General features: G+C 38.8%; 1 protein-coding gene across 2 annotated transcripts; it reads left to right on the top strand.

The window, feature by feature from the left end:
- Positions 1–2,361: 2,361 nt before the first annotated feature.
- On the top strand, positions 2,362–18,004 carry Enam (enamelin). Of its 2 annotated transcripts, XM_075943459.1 has the most exons (9): positions 2,362–2,415; positions 3,576–3,644; positions 3,750–3,800; positions 5,212–5,253; positions 6,893–7,153; positions 7,537–7,545; positions 8,195–8,257; positions 11,726–11,776; positions 14,672–18,004. In XM_075943459.1, the coding sequence occupies exons 1-9, from the start codon at positions 2,362–2,364 to the stop codon at positions 18,002–18,004; spliced, it is 3,933 nt and encodes a 1,310-aa protein (XP_075799574.1). The 2 variants fall into 2 exon arrangements, with proteins under 2 accessions (XP_075799574.1, XP_075799576.1); XM_075943461.1 differs by lacking the exons at positions 2,362–2,415; positions 3,576–3,644; positions 3,750–3,800 and having other exon boundaries at positions 14,672–15,311; positions 15,807–18,004.
- The last annotated feature ends 4,204 nt before the right edge of the window (positions 18,005–22,208 follow it).

The following is a 22,208-nucleotide window of genomic DNA, read 5'->3' as shown; positions in this document are numbered from 1 at the left end:
ATAGAAGTATGGATTTCCATGATCAACACGCAGAACTAATATAAAGAAAGCAAATAGTGACAACTGAACGGCAACACCTACTAACCAATGCATCTATAAGACTTCTCGCCTTTAATCCCAGCACTCGGGAGGCAGAGGCAGGTGGATCTCTGTGAGTTCGAGGCCAGCCTGGTCTACAAGAGCTAGTTCCAGGACAGGAACCAAAAGCTACGGAGAAACCCTGTCTCGAAAAATAAAAAAAAATAAAAAAAAAAGACTTCTCTCCCCGGGTTCAGAATCCACGCATTTACCTTTTCCCTCCTGAAATGGACCATATCTGCAAGGACTAGAAGGTAGTAAGTTAAATTGGGAAGCAATCAAAACTGGAGTTTGGTACCAACTCCCAATGGCCTATGTGCTAAGACTCCGGATGGCACAAGCACATCTCAGGGTTGTCAACACATGCATCACATTCCAGCCCCACTGCCCTTAAGTGACCTACTTCTTGTGAATTCATATCAATGTAAACACACTGTTATATTTGCTGCTCAACTGCTACAAAATCAAGCACAGCCTGACACTTGAATCTGATATACGTTTGCAAATCTTGAAAATATGTAGATTAAAAAAATTCTAATTTACTTAATGACTATTATTCTAACACCGTCTTACTCTTTGCAGCACTAAATTTCGGAAATAGGGTCTCTGAAAACTGCAGTGCTGTGTGGCCCTAGAAACACACCGCACTTCCCATGCCTTAGAAGAACAGCACACATACAGCCACTGCGTGGACACAAGAGGAAGAAGTAGGAGAAAGCTTCTGGCAGCAAATTCAGTCCTTCTCAGTTTTTAAATGCCAGCATTAAACTAAGCGAACACACCATGACAGACATGCTCTCTCAGGAAGACATAAAACGACTGGAGCACCTCAGACCAACCAAGAATAAAAAGCTCGCTCTTTTTGGTAAGACACAAAATTGGATTTATTTAGAAGTAAAGTCTTTATTATGAAAAGTCAAGTTGCAGAAAAATAAACAAGCAAAGAAACTCTCTAAGTGAATCTAAGAACATCTCTAAGAGAATTTCTCAACTATAGTTTTTCCAAAGTTATATGATCATAAACATCCGAGAGCTACTTGCCATTTGGGCCAGCTCCTCTAAAATTAGAAATCCATAACAACGAAGCTATATCTGGGCTTTAAAAGAACTATACTCTAGGCTTTTATATAATACGCACTGAGTTGGTCACAGATATAACATTCCAGTTTAATTGCATATTAACCATATATCAACTAGATGTATATTATTCAACCTTTTGATGGTGGCCAGTGGTTTATGTCAGCAGCATATAGTTAATGGTCACTTTTGTTTCCAAAATATATTTGTATAAATGAAGTTTCTACACTTCAAAGCCAAATTCACAGAGAAAACGCCTTCTAAATCTTACTGCTGTAAGCTAGTTTTCCTGAGCTGTTATTACAGGTAATAAGAGATTTCATTCCACAGCTCCTATAATAACACAGTATAAGTTTTGCACTCATTTTTTTTACTTTAAATTCTTGTGATGGCAAAACCATTTTTCTCAAATCTGATTGGTTGTGCCTGTCTACAAGAGTGCTTAAATGTGATCCTGCTATCAAGCTTCTTGACAAGGAGGGATCTTTTTATGTCAAGTCTTTTGGATACTGAACATGACACCTTCTTGAAGAATTTTTGTTTTATTATTAAGAAATAAATGTGTCTTGCTCCTTGGCTTTCTCTGGCTTCAGCAGTTTGTAGTCATTTCCACCATAGACTAGTAAGAACATATTTCAAAGACAGGTTAACAAAGTTCAAGTTTACTTTTTATATAGTGCAGCTTCTCAGTGGCATTGGGTGAGTATCAAACATTATCAACATACTATATAGTGCCAAATAATGACCTGATTTATTTGGATGCTTGTTAACTTTCCTACTGTATTCCATGATGTTTCTAAGTTACTTTTGTAAACTAAGCTTTTGATAAAAGTTTAAACTCCTTAGTTTATTTGGTGTTTGTTTCTCTTATAGGTTTTCTTCCTTTAACACTGTACCTTTGTGCATTTTCCCACAAAGAAGTTTTGCCAACAATGCACTAAAAGTATCTCAAAATACGATGCCTATCTCATTTTCTCTCTGATTTAGCTCTCATCCTAATCTAAAAGCACCGAAGATTAAGCTCGATTTTGAGGATCCTCTAATAAGGGTATGGTTGGATAAAATTATTAACATGCCATGGTTGCCCTAGAGGTGACTCTTTGCTATTCATTTAATTTATTTTCTCTGCTTCCAAACTTGAGTTTCTTCTCATGAAAAAAAATCCTTATTTTTTTCCAAAGGGCTTATGAAAATTTTGGTGAGAACATGTTGCTGCTTCAGTGCAGAAATCCAGCCTCTCTTCCAAAGCCATGTCACTTGGTGAGTACCCCACTGCCTTTTCTATTATCTAGTATTTCAAACTATAAGGTTATTAAGTGTTCTTGTAAAGACAAAACCTCACTTAAATATGTAAGATGATGTGAAAGACATAGAGATTTGCAGTCACTGTACTTCAAAGTAACCACAGAGAATTTTTTCAAGTCAAAAATAAGGGTCAATTATTACTTAGTTACATTCTTTTAGAGGTAGAAGGGACATTAAAAGTACCAACCTAATTTGATAGGTTAGAAAAAAAGAAAATAAGTGACATTGTATGCACACAAAAGAAAATGAAGCATCTCCCTGAGTGTACAAAATCTAGAGTCACTGTGACTCTCCAATAAAGATGAAATGGGTAACTAAATGAGATGAACACCCAAAGCTTCCCAAAAGCCACGATCCACAGCCTCAGAGACATTTAGAAAAAAGCTCCTCTACTTCCTTGAGACTGCAACCTACACTGAACACACTTGCTTCAGCAGTCGCTTTCTAAGGAAAAGATAAAATGCATGTTTCTGTCTCTTTTTGCGTATTTTTTCCTGACAAGCCCTTGAACAAATGTGCATTCATAAAGGTCAAGTCATAACAATAATAGAAATACAGAGGAAAAATAACACTGTGAAATTCTACAATTTATTTAATCAGAATGTTAATATTTATATATACATATGTTGTATATATATGTGTGTATATATGTATAAGTGTGTATGTATGTGTGTATATAAATACTGAGGATACAGTATCTTAGAAAACTTCCAAGTCCTAATTTTTGAAGTACACATCCATTGAAACCAAGAGTATGTACAATGGATGTGGTTGGATCTCACCCCATCCTTCTAAACCAACTTGGAAGGGAGACACTCAGAATCATAAATATTATGGTTTTTCAGGTTTTAAACTCTGTTAAGTCTCCCCTTCTCCCCCTGCATTCCTCCACACACCCATCTTTTTTTCTTAATCTGACTTTGGTAATTAATATACACTAGTTAACATAAAACTATAATAGAATCCCTTTATACTTCTGAACTCTCCTTGGTAGACAAGTAAGGAAGCTAGTCCCTAACTGCAGAATGCCCATAAGCTAGTCACTAACTAACTGTAGAGAACCCAAAGCATAATCATTTTGCTGTCCCAAAATAATATTCTGTTTCATATTCTAGGTACCAAATGTAAAAATGGTGATTCTCCTGTTTCTGCTGGATCTGCTTGGTAACTCTGCTGCCATGCCTGTGAGTGTTTCCTTTTATGCTGGACATTTTCTTTGTGATCTGTTGTTGCACCGCTCTGGGCAGCTGGCAGCTTATTTCAGCTAAGGCTCTGCATTTCTCCCTCAGTTCCAGATGCCAATACCCCGAATGCCTGGATTTAGCAGTAAAAGTGAAGAGGTATGTATTACACTCTGTGCTTGGGGAGACATGTGCCAGAGCCCTAAGGAGATTGTTGGTACTTGGTTTAGAATATAACATTTCTTATGAAGAGGTAAAAGGAGGGAAAACTCAAAGTCTTGCATTCAAATCAAAGCAAAATTATTCTCCCCTATAAGTCTACTTATGAGCTTCAGTGTCCATTTAGGTTAAAATTTAGCTGTTAGCTTTGGAGTTCTTTTTGTTCACTAGTAAAGAGCCATTTGTACCTGGGAGTGTCACAAAGTAAATACCTGCAACACAATTCAAACTAGCTGTCATCAGTCAAACACCATGCACAGAAGGAACAGGAATCTTTGCATGTTTGCTTTCTTGGGTTTTTATTTTATTTTGTTTTTGAGACAGAGTCTCTCTATTATGGAGCCTTGGCTGCCAGAGAACTCACTATGTAGACCAGGAGGGCCTCTAACTCCCATAGATCCACCCACCTCTGAAAGGGCTGGCATTAGAGGTGTGTGCCACCACACCCAACCCAACAGGTATCTTTACCACCAGTTATTTTGTTCTCAAATCCTGAATTCCAAATAAACAGAATGCTCAAAATCTTCAAAGTAACTTATGTTTATTTTCTGCTATTCTATGTTGATCTTCAAAGTAAATTTTGGGGTTTTTATCTGTTACACTATATATTGATTCAACATGAAGTTTGACTTCAAATTCAGAAATTCAGGGGCTAGGGATGGCTCTGCTGGTAAAGAGCTTGTGGAGCAAGCATGAAAACCTGAATTTGATCCCTAGGAACCCCATAAAAAGCTGAGTTTGGTGACACTCACTTGTGATCCCAGCACTGGGAAAGGGAAACAGGAGGATTCCTGAAGCTCACTGGCTGGCCAGTCTACCCAAACCAGAAAGTCCCAGATAGCAATGAAGCTCTGTCTCAAAACAAAACACTGATAGCTCCTAAGGAACATTAGATGAGATGCTGGCTTCCATATGCACACAGATGTACACATATACAAAATTGTACATAAGGCATAGGAGAGATGGCTCAGTGGTTAAGAGCACTGATGTCGTTCCAGAGAATAGGGACTGGATTTCCATCACCCGCATTAATTGTCTGTAACCTATAACAGGGTCAGGGAATCACACCCTCTTCTGGCTTCTGTGGGCACCAGATTCCTATGATGCACAGACATATATGCAGGCAAACAACCTTATATATTAAATATTGAAATTTTTGAAAGAGCTATGCACAAGCAAAAAAATTATATACTCTAAAATTTTTAATAAATATAAGTTTTAAACTCATAGAATTCGCAAAAGAGATTGATTATTGCACCATCAGATTCTAAACTTCTATCTTAGGCTTTGAGAACTAATTGAATAAAAGTTTTTCATTTTGTGCTATATTAATGGATTCCTTTAATTTCAGATGATGCGATACAATCAATTCAACTTTATGAATGGCCCACATGTAAGTTTTCTTTATATTATTTCTGAGACTTTCATGTTTATATCCAGAATTTGTGTTGCTTATCTTAGCTTGAGTGCTGACTACCATCCATGTGTCTTAGTTACAAGATAACCATTACAACAAATCATTTCACTTGTTCCCTAGTGACAAATATCGTCCTTATTCATTTTGTTGTGTTTTTTATAAATGAGCATCATCTTCATGTTTCTTAGAACACTTGGTTCTGACTCATGTTTACAGGAGCTATTTTCACAAGTCATGACAACAAAAACAGTATAGTAAATACTATTAGAAAAAAGAATTCTATTGGTGTTCTCTAAAACAATACTAAAACTGTGAATTTTTTTATTTTGTTGGAGTAAACATGGGTTATTCTTGTGGTGGTGGTGGTGGTGGTGGTGGTGGTGGTGGTGGTGGTGGTGGTGGTGGTGGTGGTGGTGTATACTAATTTGTTTGTTTGTTTTGTTTTTTGAGACAGGGTTTCTCTTTGTAGCCCCAACTGTCCTGGAGTTCAGAGATCCACCTGCCTCTGCCTCCTGAATGCTAGGATTAAAGGCGTGTACCACCATCACCTGACTTGTGTGCTAAATTTCAGAACAAACTAAACCATGAGGTCAGCTGATCTCTGACAAAACTGTGTGACTGCCCAAAATCACGAGTCACTTTGTACTTTTGTGGCATTATTACAGACTTCATTAACTTTGTCTTAATCCTTTCCATTCAGTAGTCATCTTGTAAAGTCTCTACCTAAAGTAATCATAATCAAAGTTCTCCTAAACCTCTGGTTCTTACTGTTTCAGTGTCTATGAGTTGACATTTTCGCCAATGTAAAAACCTGATCTGTTTCAAGGGGTTTGTGTGTTTGGTGTTTGGTTGGTTCGGGAGTGTTATTTGAGTTTTGTTTTTATTTTCCTTTCTCTCTCTATCTGGCTTTATATATAGCAAGTCACATGGGTTTTGAATTTGACATAATTTTCCATAAAAAATCTGTAAACTAAGAAAAGCAAAAATTCTCAAGCTTGGAGTAGTGGTACATCCAAAAAACTCTCTACACTCCGGATTTCAGAGTCAGATAGATTGCTCTTTCTGTATGTATGAGTGTACACAATATGTGTGCATGTATATGAAGGTCAGAAAACAACTTAGGGCATCAGTTTCTGCCCTCCACCTTTCTGGAGACAGTGTCTCTCTTTGTTGTTTGTACTGCATATACCACACTAGAAGCCTATGAGCTTCCAGGGATTCTATTGTCTCCATCTCCCATTTTACCATAAGAACACTAGGATTACAGATCATACTATTGAGTCCAACTTTGCATGCATGGTTTCGAGTGATCCAAACTCAGGTTCCCACGTTCGTGTGGTAAGCACTTTGCCCACAAAACCATCCTCCAGCTCATTGAGCTCTTAAACTGAAATTTCTTAAATCTCATTTTGATTAGTTTGACAGGCTTTCTAGAAAACTGAAGAGTCCTTCAGTAACACAAAATATAATGAAGTTTTCACTAAAGCCCTTAGAATCAAATTCCATTGGAAATGTTTAGGCTTCTTGACTTGGTTTTGGAAGCTTCCATTTAGAAGGTGAGAAGAATCTGGACCTCAGCCCTCATTTGATGGCACTGCTTTTGCTTCTCTTTCAGATGATGCCTATGGGCCCATATGGGAATGGTATGCCAATGCCTCCACACATGCCCCCGCCGTACCCTCCATACCACATGCCCATGTGGCCTCAGCCACCCAATGGATGGAATCAACCCCCAATGCCCAATTTCCCAAGCAATACTGATCAAACCCAGGAGACTGCCAAGCCTAACCAGACCAATCCACAAGAGCCACAACCACAAAGGCAGCCTCCAAAGGAACCACCAAATGAAGCAGCACGGGCCAAAGAGGAAGGCCAGGTGAGACTCGACTAGAAAACTTCCACATCAGAGGCTTACAATGCCTTTAAAAAGATTTAGAGGACCATACCTTTCCAGCATCCATGCTCCCTCCAAAATTCACTACAACTATTACTGTGTAATTTTGACATTTATCAGAAGTTTCCTGGCAGGTCGATTCCAATCTTATTTAGTTCAAAATAACATAAATATTGTTGCCGTAAATATCCTTCTAAAACACAGAATCAGGCTGTGAGTTGTGGAACATGCCTATGATTCTAGAAATATGAAGGTAAGGTGGAATCATGACTAGAAGGCCACCTTGGCTATGTGGTGAAAAAAATCTTTAAAAATAAATAAAATGTAATACAGAGTCAGAAAAAAAATAACAAGCTCTACCCCAGCCTCCATTAGTCACACGATGTTGAGGAAGTCTCCTAGCCTTTCTAGACCTGTTTCCCCATGAATAAATCAAGTGGCTTCTAAAGCATTTCCAGACCTATGCTTTGATAATATGTAATATTCTTCTGTGCTTTCTGTCTGCCAGATGAGTCAAGTGTAGCCATAATATAAGGCAAGAAGATATACACATGGTTTCTCCAGAGATCCTGCTATATCAAATTTCAGAAATCATGGCTCTGGTTCTTTATTATCACGAACAGTTTTTTATATATATAAGGAATGCAGAAGTGAAAAAACAGACTCCTAGGTTCAGTCACACCTCTGCCATTCGGGGCCACTAACTTCCCTGAACCTCAGTGCAGCTTCTCAATGACAGTAACAACAGTGCATGGTCATGTGAGGCCTAAAGGAGTTCCATAATCTATTACTGCTGGAATATGATGTTTAATCATACTGATCACTACCATCATCTACACCCAAAATATGTAGCTGGAGGAGGGATCAAGTGAGGTAGGAGAAAAAGAGACAGTAGGAAAGAAAGAGATAACTAATGCAAACAAAAATATAAGCACTCTCTGGTTTTCATATAATTATTATCATTTTTTCATTTCTCATTTTCGATCTCACTACCAAGTAACTCTAATTTGTCTTTCTTTCTAGCCATTCCCACCATTTGGCAATGGGCTTTACCCCTATCAACAACCACCATGGCCAATTCCACAGGTAAGAATTTTCTATGTATTGCAAATTAAATATAATGTTAGCATGTGACACATAAGACTAATACAAATTCATATACTATAGTATACCAGTAATAAAATCAAGTTAGTAATTATTCAGAAAAATTATTTTAAAAATTAAGTAAAAATTTTTTATCAGACCAGTTGGCAACATGAGCAGGGCCTAATCACTACTACTAATAACATAAATTTTTTTAAATAATTTTTTTTATTTATTTCACACCCTGGCCACAGTTTCCCCTCCCTCCTCTCCTCCCCCTGTGTCCTCCCATCTATTCCTCTATTTTTATTCAGAAAACGGCAGTCTTCCCATGGATCTAATAACATAAGTTAACAAATTAATTTTTAACGGTTGTGCTATAATCCTGTCACATAAGAAATCATAATGTCTTCAATGAAATCATAATTTAATATCATAGCAAACCTGACACAAGAGTTTAAAACTAAGAAACAAGCCATGACTACATTATAATCTCTCCATCACATCTTTTCCCTAACAACAGATATGTTATTATAAAGAATTTTACAAAGTAATTCTCAAAGAGTTCTTAAAGTTTAAAATTAATCATTTAATTGTGTGTTTGTGTAGGTGTGCACATGTGGGGGGGGATGTATATGTCTGCGTATTATGTTGCTTGCCAGCCTGTCTAACCAAAGACATGAACTCCAAATTCTGTAAGACTCACTACCTCTAAAATAAGGTAGAGAGTGGTTGAGGAAGACAGTTAGATTTGGCTCTGCCCTCCACCCCTAGAATTATAGATGCACACCACCACACCCATCTTTTGGGGGGGGAGGGGAGCTGAGAATCTGAACTTGGATCCTCAGGTTTGCATGGAAAGCATTTTGCCAATTGAGCCATCTCTTCAGGCCCTTATAATGGCACTTCTACACATACATGTTCTTGTCTCTTATTTCTTCTCCTCACCCACTTTCTCTTCTTGGCTCCTCTGTCAACGATCCCCTTCCTTCCCTTCCTTGCTCCCGAGTTCCTGTTTTTGCTTTCATAACAGGCACTTTTCCTTACTCTCTCTTCCTCCCTCCCTCTCACTTCCCGTAAGATCTCTTCATCCCCTCTCATGGTCCTCTACTTTACTGAGCTGCACAAACACACATAAGCATACTATACACAAACAACCCAGAGTCCACAATTACCAGAAAATGTGGCATTTTTCTTTTTAAATCTGCCTTACTTTGTTTAACATAATGATCTCCAGTTACATACATTTCCTGAAAATGTCATTATTTCACTTTTCTTTATGACTGATTGAAATTCCTTGTGTAAATGTGCATTTTCTTTACCCATTCATTTGTTAAAGGCTATTTAGACAGATTCCCTTGTTAGTCATTGTGAATAATGCAGCCTACAAACACAGATGTTCAAGCATCACTGTGGTATGGCATCACTGACCTAAGAGACCTTGACGCGGAAGTCCAGAAATGGTACAGCTGGGTCAAACAGACAGTTCTATTTTTAGTTCAGTGAGTGACTTCCACAGCAACATCCACAGTGACTGAGTCACGACATCACCACTGCACTTTCCAGGATTCCTCTTTCCACGTGTCCACGACAGCATTTCTTAGCATTTGTTTGTTGGAATGATGACCATTCAGACTGTGTTGAGAAAGAATCTAAAATTAGTTTTAATTTGTAATTCTCTAATAGTTAAAAGTGTTCAATACTTTTTCAAATGTTTATTGGCCATTGTATTTCTTCTTTTGAAAACTGCCTCTCCACTTCACTTGGCCTTTCACTATTTCTTTTAGGGTTCAGTTTTAGCAGTTTTCTCTATAGTCTAGCACAGTTAGCAATAATCCCTTCCCGTACTGTAGACTGTCTCTTCACCCTAGTGATTGTACCCTTTGTAGAAACTCGTTAATGTTCTCTAATCCTCTTATTTTTCAATTCTTGGGATTCTTTATTGTGCTAATGAAGTCTATGAGAAAGTCCTTACATATGCCTACATCTTCAAGTGTTTTATCTGTGTTTTCCTTTATTAGCTTCAAAGATACAGGTCTTATATTTAAGCTCTTGACTCATTTTGAGTTGGTTTTGGTGTAAGGTGAGAGATATGGATTTAGTTTAAATCTTTTATAGGTGAATATTCAGCTTTACCGACACCATTTGTTTAAAATGCTGACTTGCCCAATGTGTGTTTTTGACACCTTTGTGGAAAATTAAGTATTTGAAGCTGTGTGGGTTTATTTCTGGGTTTGGTTTTCTATTCCACTGGCATACATGTCTGTTTTTGTTCAAATGCCATACTAGCTTTGTTACTATAGCTCTGTACTATACAAAGACGCATCCAGTATCATGATTATCACCAGAATTTCTCTTTTTGTTTAGAATTCTTACAGTTATTTCAGTCCTTTGTTCTTTCATGAAATTTTAGAAGTTTTTCTATTCTTGCAAAAGATATAATTGAGATTTTGATGGAAATTGAACTGGATATATAGATCATTTTTAATAATATGAACATTTTTATAATCTTGAGTTTGATAATCCACATCCATGGGAAGCCTTTACTTTTCATGTGTGAGCCTTCAAAATTAGTTAAGAAAATTAACTCTAAATGTAAACAAAGCATGGAAAATATCACTATTTAATCTCATATTGTTATGTGTTCTAATATGGATAACTGGAGTCCACTATCACTCAAATGTTAATCTCTCTCTCTTTCTGAGATAGTGAGGTACGGTGATTGATGGCAAAGACATGTGGGTATTTTTAGTAAGATAACCTAGGATCTTGTTGAAGTCTGATAAAAATAGTACTCTCTAATGGATCGTAAGTATCAATAGGTAGATAGTGAGTCTAAAGTCTCATGAGCACAACACTCACATTATTAAACACCATTAGTAATGAACCAGTTTAACACAACTCCAGTCTTACAAAAGCTGAGAAGAGAGCTCAAGGGGTAAAATGTAAAGTGCTTGCTGTGTAAGCATGAAGATTTGAGTTCAGATCCTCAGAACCCTCACTGGAAAAAAGTGGTATGCATACCTTTTAACCCCAGTCATGGGAAGAGGAGAAAGGAGAATCCCAGGGCTTGCTGACTCAGCTACTCCAGCCAGCCAGCAAGCTCCAGGTTCAATGAGAGATCCTATCTCAAAAAATAAGGTGAAGGAGGAAAGACAAAGATATCTAACATTAACCTCTAGCCTCCACATACATGTACACATGCACACGTGAAAACAAACACATGTACATACACACATACATATCTCTAGTCAAACGTAGTAGAGCACATCTGTAATCCCAGTACTCAGAAGGCTGAGGCAGGAAGACTGCCATGAACTCAAGGTCAACCCAGCTACATAGTGCATGTATATAAAGCAATGTATGTGCTATAAAGCAAGACCCTGTCTTAAAAATTTTTTAAAAAAAGGAAAAGAAGAAAGGAAAGCAAAATGATTTCTTCCTATGTTCACTGTGCTTTTCATCTTTCAGAGGGGACCACCACCAGCATTTGGACGTCCAAAATTCAGCAATGAAGAAGGAGTAAGTAGGAATGACGCTATTACCTCAGTTAGGATTTACAATATATCAGCTGCTATCATTTATTCTGATGTTACAAGAACTTAAAAATCTATCATAAAAAAATTCTCTAACTCAAATTCCTAAAAAAATTTAAGTGGAATAAAAATCAAGCCAATAATCTAAATAAGCTTGATACATCATTAGGCATAGCAGTGCATGCCTATTGTCTCAGCACAGGAGACAGATGCACAGCCTTGCTTCTAAACCCAGCACCGTGTCCATTGGGGCATTACTTCCTCTACATGTATTGAAAGTTTGCTCACATATTGGCTGTGAAAACTATTGGCCTCTTTGCAAAGTTGATAGCAAACTCTAGACAGTAGCATACACAGAAAGAAATTAAGATCATCTTAAAATATTCCCTTCACTGGAAACTGCATTATCACCTAAATATCTCATTGTACAAATACTAAAATCCAGAGAAAATAAATTACTATTCAATTTTTCCTCTTCAGTTACAGGATAAACTGGACTAAACCTAAGTCTTATATCTTTTTTAGTATACTCCAAGAAAGTAATCAAATATACCCAACCAATTCTTAGTATGTCATCAAATAAACTACTTTAGAGGTTGTTAGTCTACCCCTGGACTTCCCTTACTCTTTTCCCCTATATATGTGATATGCATTCAGTAAAAGCAGAAACCAATACCTTTTTTGGAGGAGAACGGAACAAGGTGTTATTAAAATAATGACAATGAAATTATTATTTCAATGATAGCACAGAATGCTTTTTTAACTCACTATAAAATACCCAGATGGGAGTGATGCAGTTCATTGTATACATCTTCACCTAGAAACTAGAACTTCAGAGTTTCATATACAACATTAGCAAGTGAAACAGAGTAATACAAGCATTAACACAGGCACTAAATCTGTATTCTACCTTTTGGGTACACTGTTCAACTTCCTGTGTGTTACTAGAAATATTTTCTCACCTATCTATTTCATCATCCCTATCCGAAATGAGAATAAAACTATTTTCCTCTCTATCCTATTTGTTTTCAAAGAAAAACTAGGGCTGGGAATATAGTTCAGTAGTAGAATACTTAATTATCATGCCTAAGGTCTTTGATTTAATCACCAGTACAGGAGGGAACCTAAAGAACCTAAATGATACACAAATGACTTTTAAAAAAAAATTATACAGGCTATTCGCTTAATTGAAAATTATTAAGCATTCCCCACTGTTATAGAAACTAGAATATCAAAAACAGTATTTTTACTCAAAAACTTTACATAGCAAAATCAAATGGGAGGACTACAGAAAAATAAACAACTAAAATTCACTGTAAAGATGATTACAGCAGAAGGCTGTATTGCTGCAGACATCCAGCAGCAAATCCTAAGCCTGGCTCTGCTAAGGGAAGTCAGGGCACAACTGTGGCACTCCAGTTGAGTCTTAAAGGATAAGTCAAGTATGTTGGGGAGGATAAGTGCATAGGAGAGAAGAGGTTAGATAGGAAGAAGTCATGTGCAAGGCCTCAGAGAAATAACAGTAGATATAATTTGCAACCACATCAAGTTTAAGGAAGAGAAAATAAGGTTAAATGTCATGGTCATAGCTCAGATGATTGTAAAAATTTTAACATTTTTATTATAATATGCAGCATTTATTAGATGCAAAATTCCAGATATGAAAACATATATAATATATACATGTATTATCTTTTGACTTTCATGACAAGTTGTTTAGTTTCTACTATTCTATTATTATCGCCATATTACAAATGGACAAAGAGAACTTAGTCAATCATCACATCACAGAAAGTGATAAAAAGAGACTATGATCCACATCTGTCTGTCAATAAGACATACTGCATTCCTTGTTATGCTAAAGGATTTAGAGTTTATCCTTTAAGATAAAGGCAACTTTAAACACATATTTAAAAAGGGAAATGTTGTAATTCTCCAAAACTCATCCCTAGTTTCTCCTACTCCAGAGGGGTGAATATGATGCACACAGTAGCGAGTAAGAAAGCTACAATATTTGAGGAGTAATGGGCACAAAGGGAGACAGGACAAGGATGAAAGTTTAGATACAATGTTTGGACTTGGTAATCATTTTCTGGGGAAATAAAAGAAAAAGAAGAATCTGGGAGAACTGGGTTGGGCATAGAAAACATTCCTTAGATGTGCAATATTGGAGAATGGCCTCAGTGGGAAGATGAACTACTTATGAGTGTGTTCATTTGGAAGAGTCTGAAGCCTTAAAAACCTGTGGGGCAGGCTTTTCTTTTGTGAGGTAAAAGCATGTATCCATATTCAAAGTTCTGGCATGTAACCGATTCCTCGACAACATAGATGTGTAAAACGAGAACATGGACATGAGGATGAGAAGGATGGAATCAAAAAGAAAAACTGCCAATCATTATGTCCCTCCTGGAATCCTAGTACTCTGAAGGCCAAAACAGGGGGATGATCACAAGTTTAGGGCTAGATTGATCTACATAGCAAGTTACAGGCCAGCCAGGGTTATATGATAAACCTCTGCCTCAAAACAAATAACTAGATACAATTTAAAGAATTATAAATGTTAACCCGGACATGGTAGCTCATGTGTGTAACAGCATTCAGGAGGCTCAATTTCTAAAACTCAAGGCCTGAGTGAAGAGTAAGACAGTGAGATCCTACGTCAAAAATGGGTTTTAATCCTAAGGTTCAGGATCTGGGCCTAATGGCTAGAGAGAATATTCAGCACCCAGAGAATAGAATGGAAGCTTCAAACTTCTAGAAAGAAAGTTTAGGTTGTAGTGTTACAAGAAGCCAGCATAGGAGGCTTCCCTGTTGCACTAAGCAATTAAAATCAACACCACAGGAGGAAACAAAAAATAATTCTCCTTCTTCTTTCTTACAGAACCCTTACTATGCATATTATGGGTATCACGGCTTTGGGGGTCGTCCTTATTATTCAGAAGAGATGTTTGAAGATTATGAAAAACCCAAAGAAAAAGATCCTCCTAAACCAGAGGACCCACCCCCAGACGATCCACCCCCAGAGGCCTCTACTAACTCAACTACGCCAGAGGCTAACTCCACTCAGTCAATTCCTGGAGAGACTCAAGGCGGAAATGAAACTAGCCCAACAGGGAACAGGGGACCTGGCCCGAATGCTGGGAACAACCCTACAGTTCAAAATGGCGTCTTCCCTCTCCCTAAAGTAAATGTTTCAGGCCAAGGAGCATCGAGAAACCAGATTCCGTGGAGACCAAATCAGCCAAACATTTATAAGAATTATCCCTATCCGAATGTGCGAAATTATCCTTCAGGAAGACAATGGCAAACCACTGGTCCCATGGAGCCCAGAAAGAACGGACCTGGGTATCAAAACCCACCAGTACAAAGGGGTCCTCAGTGGAATTCCTTTGCTTGGGAAGGTAAACAAACTACTCCTCCAGGAAATCCAATTTACCGCAAGCCTTCCCCTCCTTCTTCAAGAGTCAATTATCCCAACTCTGCAGGAAATCCAGTAAATTTTGGAAGAAAATCTCCCAGGCCAAACAAACCCTTCGTGGGAACCAATCCGGCCCCAAATAAACCCTTTATGGGAACCAATCCGGCCTTAAATAAACCCTTCGTTGGAACCAATCCAGCCTCAAATAAACCCTTTCTGGGAACCAATCCGGCCCCAAATAAATCCTTCGTGGGAACCAATCACGCCTTAAATAAACCCTTCATGGGAACTAATGCAGCTTCAAATAAACCCTTCATGGGAACCAATCAAGTCTTAAATAAACCCTTTATGGGAAACAATCCAGCCCCAAATAAACCCTTTCTGGGAACCAATCAGGCCTCAAATAAACCCTTTCTGGGACCCAATCAGGCCCCAAATAAACCCTTCATGGAAACCAATCCGGCCCTAAATAAACCATCCATAGGAACCAATGCTGCCTCAAATAAACCTTTTGTGAGAACAAACATGGCCTCAAATAAACCGTTTGTGAGAAACAATGCTGCCTCAAATAAACCATTTGTGGGAGCCAATGCTGCCTCAAATAAACACCCTGTGGGAACCAATGTGGCCTCAGTGGGTCCTAAACAGGTTACTGATAGTCACAATGTGAAAACCCAAAATCCAAAAGAAAAGTCACTAGGTCAAAAAGAAAGAACAGTCAGCCCTACAAAAGATACAGCTAACCCCTGGAGAAGCTCTCAACAATATGGAATTAACAAACCAAATTATAATTTGCCTCGCCCTGAGGGTAGCAGGGTCAGCCCAAATTTTAATTCTTTTGATCAACAAGAAAACTCCTACTTCCCAAGAGAAGATTCCAGAAGAACGTCAAGTCCCAAAAGACAAATCCAAAACCAGAATCTTCCCAAAGGAATAGCTTTAGAGCCAAGAAGAACCCCATTTGAATCAGAAACTAAGAAACCGGAATTAAAGCAGAGTACACACCAACAGCCTGCATATCCTAAGAAAACCCCTTCTACAAGAGAACATTTTCCTGTTGAGAGAAAAATCTGGAATCGGCAAGAAATCATTCCACCCTTAAAGGAAGATCGCGGGAGGCAGGAAGAAATTTTACCTTATCCTTCCTATGGCTCTAGAAGAAATATATTTTACCATGACTATAACAATCCTTATTATCCTAATGAAAACTCACCATACATTAGAAGCAATACATGGAATGAGAGGATTACCTCTCCCAGTACCCTGGGGCAACCAGAAAATCCACAGTACCCCATGAATTCTCTAGACCAGAAGGAGACAGAGCAGTATAATGAAGAGGATCCAATAGACCCAAATGAAGATGAACTTTTTCCAGGACAAAGTAAATGGGGTGATGATGAGCTCTTCAAGGGAAGACCAACAGTTGGGCAGTACGAAGGCAATAAATATGCCTCAACCCTACCAAAGGAATACCTTCCCTACTCCCTAGGGAATCCAACCAAGGAACTTTTTCCTTACAATGAATTCTATCCTTGGAGCCCACAAGAAAATTTCCCTATATATAATCCAGGTCCTACTATAGCACCACCTGTGGACCCCAGAAATTATTATATTGATAATGCCATAGGACAAGAAGAAAGCACGCTCTTTCCATCATGGACTTCCTGGGACCATGGGAATCAAGCACAGAAGCAGAAAGAAAATGAGCCGTATTTCAACGGAAATGGCTGGGGTCAGTCAACGAATCTACTACACAAATCTCATATACCAAGCCAAGAGAGGAACCATCCTTATTCCACAAACTCCCCTGCTGGACTTCCAAAGGATCCAGCATGGCTTGAAGGTGAGAATTTGAACTATGATTTACAAATTAGTAGCTTAAGTCCACCAGAGAGAGAACAGTTAGCTTTCCCAAATTTCGTTCCTCAAAGTTACCCATCAGGTCAAAATGAAGCACACTTATTTCATCAAAGTGAGAGAGGTTCCTGCTGTATTGGTGGCTCCACGGGACACAAAGACAATGTGCTGGCTCTACAAGATTATACTTCATCCTATGGTCTTGCACCAAGGGAGAACAAAGAAACCAGTCCTGTGCATACAGAAAGTAGTTATACCAAGTATGCAAGATCTTATGTCTCCCCAACAAGCATCCTACCTAGTCAAAAAAACATCTCAGAGAATAAACTAACTGCAGAGAGTCCAAACCCAAGTCCTTTCGGAGATGGCGCACCTGCTCTGAGAGGGAACACACCATATGCTGTAAAGAACCAACTGGAAACAGGAAGTAAGGCCTTTCCTGAAGCCAGCTCTCCTCAGCCAAAAGACACACCCTGTCTTAAAAGTGATCTTGGAGGAGATAGGAGAGATGTTCTGAAACAATTTTTTGAAGGCAGCCAGCTCAGTGAAAGAACTGCTGAACTTACCCCTGAACAGCTCGTTATCGGTATCCCTGACAAAGGCTCTGGCCCAGACAGCAAACAAAGTGAAGTCCAAGGGAATGAGGGCGAGATGCAGCAGCAAAGACCACCTACCATCCTTAAGTTACCATGCTTTAGCTCCAAATTAGCAAAGCTTCACTCTTCAAGCACTGAACCTCCAACCAACAATGGAAAACAAAGTGGTGCTCTCTCGACACCTACTGAAAATCCTACCACATCAGTCGGGTTACCTACAAGAGAACAATTTAAAAGTATAAATGTAGATCCAGTGAATGCAGATGAACACACTATATTTGAAGCTTTTCAAGGAACCAGTCAAGAGGACCAAGGACAAGGCTGCTTACTGCTTCAGGCTTAGGGATCACTTCCACCGAGCATTCTTGGGGCATGAAAACAACTAGCAATCCTATGTCAATGATTCTGTAACTTTGTTCCCTAAGACTTGATTTTCTGGCCTTCTTGATGATCCCTGATCTTTTACCCTCCCCACAGTAGAAATAGGGCCCAGGTAGAATTAGTGAGAGCGGGCCTTTGGGGCTGGCTGGATCCAGCACTGCAACAAATTAGTGCACACTTAAGAAAAAGCATGAAGGCCATGACCATTCCTTCCTTGGAACTTGGAAGCTATTTGTCTGATTGTCTGAGTTAATTTCCTCTTTCTAGATAATGTATCATCCCTCTTCTCTCAAATTCCTTACAATGTTGTCTGGTTCTGCACATCTAGCAGACTGAAGAGTCTTCCATTTCATATAGAGGACTGCACACCAGTGTAGTCCTGATGCACTGTATACTTTCCCCTTCGTGTTGTTTATGTCGACTCTCTCTCCTAGTTAATATTACCTTTGGCATTTTTTTCTGCTGTTCTTTAACTCATCTGCCTCCTCTTTTCTCCTTCAATCTTCTCTTTCTCCTTCCTTCTCTATAGAGCTTTCACTGTTTCCTCACCATTCTGCCTTCATCACTTCTCACATTCTGAGGTCACTAACATTGACCATCGTCAGTCTGTCTGTCCTATCTCCTAGTGTGTAACTCTGATCTTTACCAATGAATCTTTCCTCTCTGACTCTTTTTCTCCTTAAGTTCCTCGTTTTTCCTGCTGTGTATGCCATCTGCATGCTTTCAGACTGTGCATCACCTTCACTCTCTTTGGACCTACTCTGTAAGTTCTACTCTCTAGTCTCTTTCTCAGTCAAACCATCACTGTAGATAACATGCCTGAAGGAGCTACTTTCATTGTTAATTTTCTCCTGGTCTCTCAATGTAGACAGCCTGGTTAAAAGAGCCTATTCTAGGAGAACAGAAGATGGGCTAGTTACCAGATCATAGGGCTTAGGAAAGTGGAAAATGAAGAGAAGAAATTGTTACTTGGGGACTGAGTATCCAGGAAAAAAGAGACTAAGGCTTGCTATACCCTGTCACCAATTCACAGCCTCCGGGAACTGAAGAGGCCCACCTGGGAAAGACCAGCTTATGCAGATAAAATATGCAATGTTTAGCTTTCTTTACTAGTTCAGTATAAATTATTGCACCAGTACATATTATGACTATCATGCTTATGCTTCACGTCCCTATAGATTATTCACAGACACAACTTCCAGGTATCATAACGAAATAGTGTAAATTATTTTGTAAAGTAGATGTTTCTATATTGTCTTGCTTAGAATATATTTGAGTTATATTGATATTATTTTTACTGTTATTAAGGCATTTTGGCCTGTTATCTGGATATTGCCTGTTTTGAGTCTGGGGGTAAAAAAATCTCTAAATTACCTACAAAGTTATTTTCTATTCCCAAGGTGTTTCTTTTTTTTTTTTTTTTTTTCCGAGACAGGGTTTCTCTGTGGCTTTGGAGCCTGTCCTGGAACTAGCTCTGTAGACCAGGCTGGTCTCGAACTCACAGAGATCCGCCTGCCTCTGCCTCCCGAGTGCTGGGATTAAAGGCGTGCGCCACCACCGCCCGGCTCCCAAGGTGTTTCTTAAAGGACTTTTCTGGTGACAGATTTTGTATGCCCTCAGAAATTTGATGAAATTCTCCTGAGAAAGGGAATCAGCCCTTGAATCTAGTAAAATGTCTTACTAATAGGAGATTTCCAATAAACATTTACTGGTTGGCTGGCTTCTGAATGCCTTAAATCATTCCCACTGCCACCGGCTCTTCCTGCGGGAGATGCGTGAGGACTCTTAATAAAGCACATGTCTTCTAGCCTTCTGCCCAGCAGTACTCACGTGGGACAGCTGCAGACTGTGCCACCCTCTGACGGCTTAACTTCCTCCCTAACCCACCAGCCTTATACTCTAACCATAGATTAAAAACCAAAAGCTTATTATTTTCCTCCAAACTTCGATGTGAATACCAAATGTATTTCAACATAATGAATGGGTGGTACAGTTATTTTGGTAAATATTGTCATGCCAAGAGTAATGAGCTCAGGGGACAGCGGTAGAAGTATTTACCAAAACAGAACTGATAGAAAAGTTTTAATAAGGAACAGACGCTGTGGAGAGAAACACAGTGGGCAAGGTCTCATAGGCAGAGTCCCACCTGTGAAAGGGAGCAATGAGAATTGAGAGAAGTCACCTGAGCTGCCCCCTCAGCCATTCCTGTCAGGTCACCTCTGAACAGAGTAAAGATGCAGCTCACTGTGATCTTGGGGTAGTTAATTTAATATAATATCATTTGCCCCCTTGGGGTAAGGTGCCAGGGACCACTAGGAATGGGGCTGATATAAGGTGCTATAAGTCACTGGGCCTCGTTCTAAGCAATGATAACCTGAGTGCTACAGAGTGAGTAAATTTGCTCTTTGGGGGCTTTACTTTTGGCCTTTTTGTGGGTTTTTTATTTAATTTTTTATTGATTTGTGGTAGTGATAGTGACTTTAATTTTTTCCCTTTGGTTTTGGTCTTTTTGTCTCTATAAATATGTCGACACATCTGTATCTGTGAGATATTGCTACTGTCATCTGTAATGTAAGTGTAAAGAGCATAAAGTGACCAAAACCAAATCTGTTCAGCTTGAAAATAAAATAAAAAAGGATAAAGATTTCCCTGTAGATGAGCACAGGGAGGCTTGCTTCTACAAGCCTGCCTAGTGGCATGTGTTCCTTGCATTAAATGTATTGCTCATTCTGTGTCCTGCTTAAGTTTTCCATAAAACTTCTGAGGTCTTTTATAGCACATACTAAAGGTTCTAATAACACATCCTTACCTCTAGCATCTCCACCTGCTACTGTTGCCCACTTCTATACTGGATGCCAAATCTAACAGTCATCTCTGCTGATTCTAGCATAGTTGGGTATGCCCTTAGAAGATAAATAATACAGAAGGAAAACCACACCTGAAGGTCACAGAAAGAAGAGATAGCCCAGAGGCTCCTACACACCTTCTGTCACAGACGCTCTAGAGGCACAGTCTAGCTCCCTGGAGAAATTTGGGCTCTTTACTCTAAAGAAAATGAAGAGAATGATGAGGTGCAGGGTCCAGCTGACCTTTTGAGAATTCGGCTTGGCAGGCATTATCATGGAGACTCTTTCTCCAGGTTTCTGGAGCATCTAAGGATGGAGACAACATATTTCAATTTGGCCACGCAAACCAGAGTCACAAATTTAATATATCTTTTTTGGCGTGGTTTGGTTTGGTTTGGTTTGGTTTGGCTTGGTTTGGTTTGGCTTTTCAAGACAGGATTTCTCTGTGTAATCACCCGAGCTGTCCTGGAACTCACTCTGTAGATTAGGACATTAGGCTTGGATTTGTAGACTATCAGCATGCCTCTGCCTATCGGGTGCCACCACACACAGCCATTTAATACATCTTTAAGGAGAATTTTAAGTTACTTTTATTGCTTATTTAGGCATTTCTATTTGTTCCTTCTGTCTCATTTAAGCCAGTATCAGTTACCACCTTCAAAATATTATTAATCTTTTATTCATGAAGTCAAAAGTCATTTCTACAAGCCAAAAAAAATGGAACCAAAAAATTTTGGACTTAAAAATGACAAATGTGTTTCTACTTTGTAAAACCTTAAAGGTTTCTCTGTGACTCAGGTCAACAACTAATTGCACCCCCTCAAAGGAATCTGTATTTGATAGAAAATAATCACCATTTCACCAGAGGGTACGGTATTTGGTTTTAGCCACCTGTACCTCCTTGCCTCTCTGCCTCACCCTATTTCAGTAACAACCTTTTGCTCTCTCTCTTTGAACGTAGAGTTCATTCAATTTAGAAACCCAAACCAGCTGGTATCAAGCAAAATATATGCTAGCAGAAAAAAAAGCCCTCAAAATAAGTAAGGCACAAGCTGAGCTATAATCTGACACAGAAAGAAATGTTAAATAAATAATGTTGTGCCCAATAATGCCCACTCCCACACCTCCCTGATCAAGACCCTCTGTGCCCACCCCCCAGCATCTGGTAGCATGTACAAAGATAGAGGGGCAGGATTCTTACATTTCCCTAATGTTCCTTGCTATTTCTCTGGCTTACATAATTCTAGAATATTCTAACTCTAGAATCCTATTGGATGAACATACTATCCCAACCCATGCCTCCATCTTCCCTTACGGCTG

Source organism: Microtus pennsylvanicus, chromosome 12, assembly GCF_037038515.1.
Source record: "Microtus pennsylvanicus isolate mMicPen1 chromosome 12, mMicPen1.hap1, whole genome shotgun sequence".
Taxonomy (NCBI): Eukaryota; Metazoa; Chordata; class Mammalia; order Rodentia; family Cricetidae; genus Microtus; species Microtus pennsylvanicus.
Note: the sequence above shows the minus strand (reverse complement) of the source record. Positions and strands in the feature narration are given on the sequence as shown.

Excerpts from the sequence above, each read along its gene's own strand:
- Enam (XM_075943459.1), top strand. The coding sequence starts at position 2,362 with ATGTTGCTGCTTCAGTGCAGAAATCCAGCCTCTCTTCCAAAGCCATGT. Across the intron at positions 5,254-6,892 it reads ACTTTATGAATGGCCCACAT|ATGATGCCTATGGGCCCATA; the intron begins GTAAGTTTTCTT and ends CTTCTCTTTCAG. Across the intron at positions 11,777-14,671 it reads AATTCAGCAATGAAGAAGGA|AACCCTTACTATGCATATTA; the intron begins GTAAGTAGGAAT and ends TCTTTCTTACAG.